This window comes from Merops nubicus, unplaced genomic scaffold (assembly GCF_000691845.1).
Source record: "Merops nubicus isolate BGI_N331 unplaced genomic scaffold, ASM69184v1 scaffold17074, whole genome shotgun sequence".
In the NCBI taxonomy this organism is placed as follows: Eukaryota; Metazoa; Chordata; class Aves; order Coraciiformes; family Meropidae; genus Merops; species Merops nubicus.
This window is the reverse complement of record NW_008606370.1, coordinates 1-3833: the sequence shown is the minus strand read 5'-3', so window position 1 is coordinate 3833 and position 3833 is coordinate 1. Positions and strand designations below refer to the sequence as shown.

Below are 3833 nucleotides of genomic sequence, written 5' to 3'. Positions count from 1 at the left end.
CCTGGAGGGACATCTGCTTTCAGTTAGATCAAGAAAAATAGAAATCTGTTTTTTGAGGGTTTTGGTATTTTCCTAATCACTGTAGAACTCACCTGCTTCTGTGCAGGCACTTCAATTACAATCACCCTCACATTCATTTAGTAAAAGAGGAAAAAGATAAATGGGTTGAAGAAAGCCGTAAACATTTGCAATACCTCTGAAATTTATTCTCTGAGAATAATAACATCAGGTTATTTATGGCCATTCAATCCCTCTAATCACCTAAATATTTTCACTTCCAGGTATCACTGTAGAAGATGTGAAAAGATGCCTCGGGTATCACTTAGATGCCAATATTGCATATAAAGACTTAGAAGCTGACGTTAATATTGATGGTGGTAAATGTGAAAAGATTTATACAAAGGAAAACTGTAAGTATATCCTTATTTTACATTCTATCTTTTGCTTAGGAAACACAAGACGAATTTGTTCCTCTTTTATAATCAGTAGTGCTAAGGAAAAAACCAAATCTGGCAGACCAGTAGAGGTGAGGCTGCCATAATTCCATGCTCCCAGGTCAAGGCAGGCTGAGCACGTGTTCCCAGTAGGCACATGGACAAACACACTTACCTAACACGTGTATACATAAACACATTGCTGGCTACACAAATCAATATTGACAAAAGCACAGGGCTCAAGCAAACACAAACAGCTCCAGTGGCTTCATCCTGCTTTTGTCTCCATCTGATCAGGGTGAAAGTCTGTTAGTGGGAAACACCACAGAATCACAGGGTGGTTGAGGTTGGAAGGGTCCTCTGGAAGCCATCTTGTGCAACCTCCCTGCTCAGACAGGACTAGCTAGAGCAGATGTTCTCCTCAGACTGCACCAGTCCCAAGTATTTCAGCCCCTCCTCAATATACATATATAACCAATACAGACCCGATTTAGCCACTGACCTGAGATATTAAATTGAACCAGTAACAGGATCCTTAGTCTCCTCTGTTACTGGCACACAGATATACAACACCTCAAGACCCACACCTCCTCCACTCCCATTTCTGGTACAGATCACCAGATGCACACCAGCACACACACCTCCACACACTATGAACACTCCAGTAACTGGCTTTAGGTGCTCAGTATACCCAGCAGTTTGTCCTTGGATCCTTTTATCTCCAATTGCCTCACACAGACATGGCAAGTTAGGGAAGACTGTGAAGATGAACATCTGTACATGGCAGACAAGCTCACTGATCAGCTACCTTTCCACATGCCATCAGTCACCCTTTTTGCCTTTATCCCTGTATTTTCCCATGTGTGTTCCTCCCAAAGCCACCTTGATCCTCCCCTTACCTCTTCATGGCACTCTCCTAAAAATACATGATGTATTGAAGTGTATGTAGTCCCAAAAGAACCTTCCTTGCATCCAGTGAGCCTTTCCATTGGGTCATCTTGCTATTATTGGGTCATCCTTAGCATCATTCTGCAGGGCTAATGGCTCTGCTGGGACAGGCCTGGGAGAAGTCCTGGAAGGGGCTTCCTTTCTCTGATTAGGCTACTTGTAGCTCCCCTGCCTGTCATTGTCACTCTCTGCTCCTTTGTGTGTCTGGACATGAGTTTTTTATCACATGATCTAAAATCTGCAAAAGGCAAGGAGATTTACTACTGAGCACAGAAGAGGCAAGTTTTTTTCTGTGCTCTTTTTCTCTCAGTTATGAAGCAAAAGATCCTACTATTCTAATTCCTGCCCTTTTCTGGTTCAGCTCAGATAATACAGTAGCATCATTCATATTACCTTTGGCTTGTTATCAAATAGCTTTGATCTCCAAAATGTGCCCCTTTTTGCCCTACCCCATCTTTTCCTTTGGAATATAGGGTTTGCTGATTTAATTGCAAAATTGAAGGTTTCCTCCCACATAAGAGGTATGAGCAAAGAAAGGAAACCAGTGAATGAAGGGCTCTCCTCTCTGTGGTCAGTTTGTAGAGATGAACTGGCTATGCTAAAAGAACAACTGTTCTTCAAGATGTTTGGGTGTTAAGCTTTTTTCTTCCTCCTCTCTTCATCCTTTCTGCAGCAGAACTTGAGGATGATGCTATCATTGATGATGTACTTTCCTTAGTTGATGGAGGGACGATTGACTTTTCAGTTAAAATAAAAGAAACATTATTGCGAGGATTAAAAATGGTGAATGTAAAAGATTACATAGAGTGGGCTAAGTCTTTGATTGATGCTCCAGTAGTGATACAGCAACGGGTAAGTAAAACTTCAAAGCTATGGCTCTAATGGCTTGAAAGCTTTTGTCCTAAGATGGAAGTGAGACTCCAAGTTTATTTATGAGACACAAGTATGTTTATTAAGCTTTAATACAGTTACTCCTCTTGCTCCTCCCAACATTTACTAAATAACTTGGCATTGTACCTTGTCTATGTTGATATGTTAAAGATTTTTACATTAAATCAGAGGCACATTACAAAGGAATAAAATAGTTGTCATAATATCATCTGTATTTGTTCTAAAGGAAACAAGTCTGAGCTAATTCTAGTGCCATTACACCTACCTGTCAGTCTTATTCAGTGATTTTTGAATGTAGTGGACAACCACTGGAAAATGTGTTTGGAGAGGGGAGTGGAAGGGTATTCTCAAAGAGTTTCATAATAAAGGCAGCCAAGTTGAGAAAACAAAAATAAATTGGTGTCCCTGCCGAGGAAAAGGTATTAATGTTAACTTGGCTATCTTACTAAGCACCAGAAGATCTACATGGAAGAAAGCTGTATGAAAAGAGTTTTCTTTTTGAAAGGTAAGAACAAAGGTATATAAGGACTGAGTGGTTTGGAATGGTAAAAGCCATAATGACAATGAGATTGGCCCTTGCATACTTGCAGTCCAGGTCTGGCAGAGCCCATTGAAAACCTCTTTACGGATATGACTTTAACCCCATCATTAGCTACCTGGCAGTGTTTCTGACAGGTCACATCACCTGTCTGTTAATTTCTCATCATTTCAAATTCAGCAAAGGAATATGAAATACTCTGCTGAAATCTAGAGAGATGAAGTTAATTGTGTTACCTTTGTCACACTGCTGTTTGAAGCCTGTTCTTAGAGTTGCATAATGCTGTGCTCAAGCAAATAATCCTGTAGCTGCCCTAAAATCATTCCGCTTTTTAGAAAAGAGCTATGATGTTTGCTAATTGCCACTCTAGGTATCTGTAGTGGTATTTGCTGTTACCCATGTAAGAGATAATACTGACACAGTGCATTGCAAGTTTAAGTGAACACCAGTGGTTTGAGATGTACAGCAGTGCAGCAGTCCTTGCAGTGCTGTAGGACTGAGATCATGGGAACTTCCTGATTTCATCCCAGATGGCAGTTTAAATCTTGCTTGTGACACAGACAAGCTCGTTTCTGTTACTCTCCTGCCATTTAAATTTGTCCTCCGCTACTTCATACAGAGAAGCTTGCTTATTGAAAACTTTAATTTAAATTTAATTTAACGATTGGAGATCACCCCAAATATACCAGTGCCTCCCTCCCCTGCCTTTAGCATGTACCTCATTCATCTTCTTCCTTCAACTCTTTCTGTGAAGTCTTTTTTAATACGTCCAGCTCAGTGAGGTTTATGGCTATAGGCCCTTTCTTCCTTCAGTTTTTCTGCAGAGGAGGTCTGCAGCAGTGCAGATCTTTAATATCCTGTTGGACCAGGAGAACCCTATTTTTTTTACCTAATAACAGCTATGAAGAGTTGAATAGTTAAAAGCTTAATTGACAAAAATATAGTTCATTTATTAAAGGAAGAAAATGCAGGTTTTGAACATCCAGGGACACCGCCTGGAAAAGAGGAAACATAACCCCCAT

General features: G+C 40.4%; 1 protein-coding gene across 1 annotated transcript in view; it reads left to right on the top strand.

The window, feature by feature from the left end:
- C9 (complement component 9) overlaps positions 1–2234 on the top strand; it is a gene marked incomplete at both ends in the record, with an annotated part of 11036 nt that extends 8802 nt beyond the window's left edge. Inside the window, 2 exons of the mRNA XM_008939635.1 lie at positions 282–410; positions 2056–2234. Of these exons, the coding sequence (XP_008937883.1) occupies positions 282–410; positions 2056–2234 (308 nt within the window). The remainder of the gene's footprint in view (positions 1–281; positions 411–2055) is intronic.
- Between the last annotated feature and the right edge of the window lie 1599 nt (positions 2235–3833).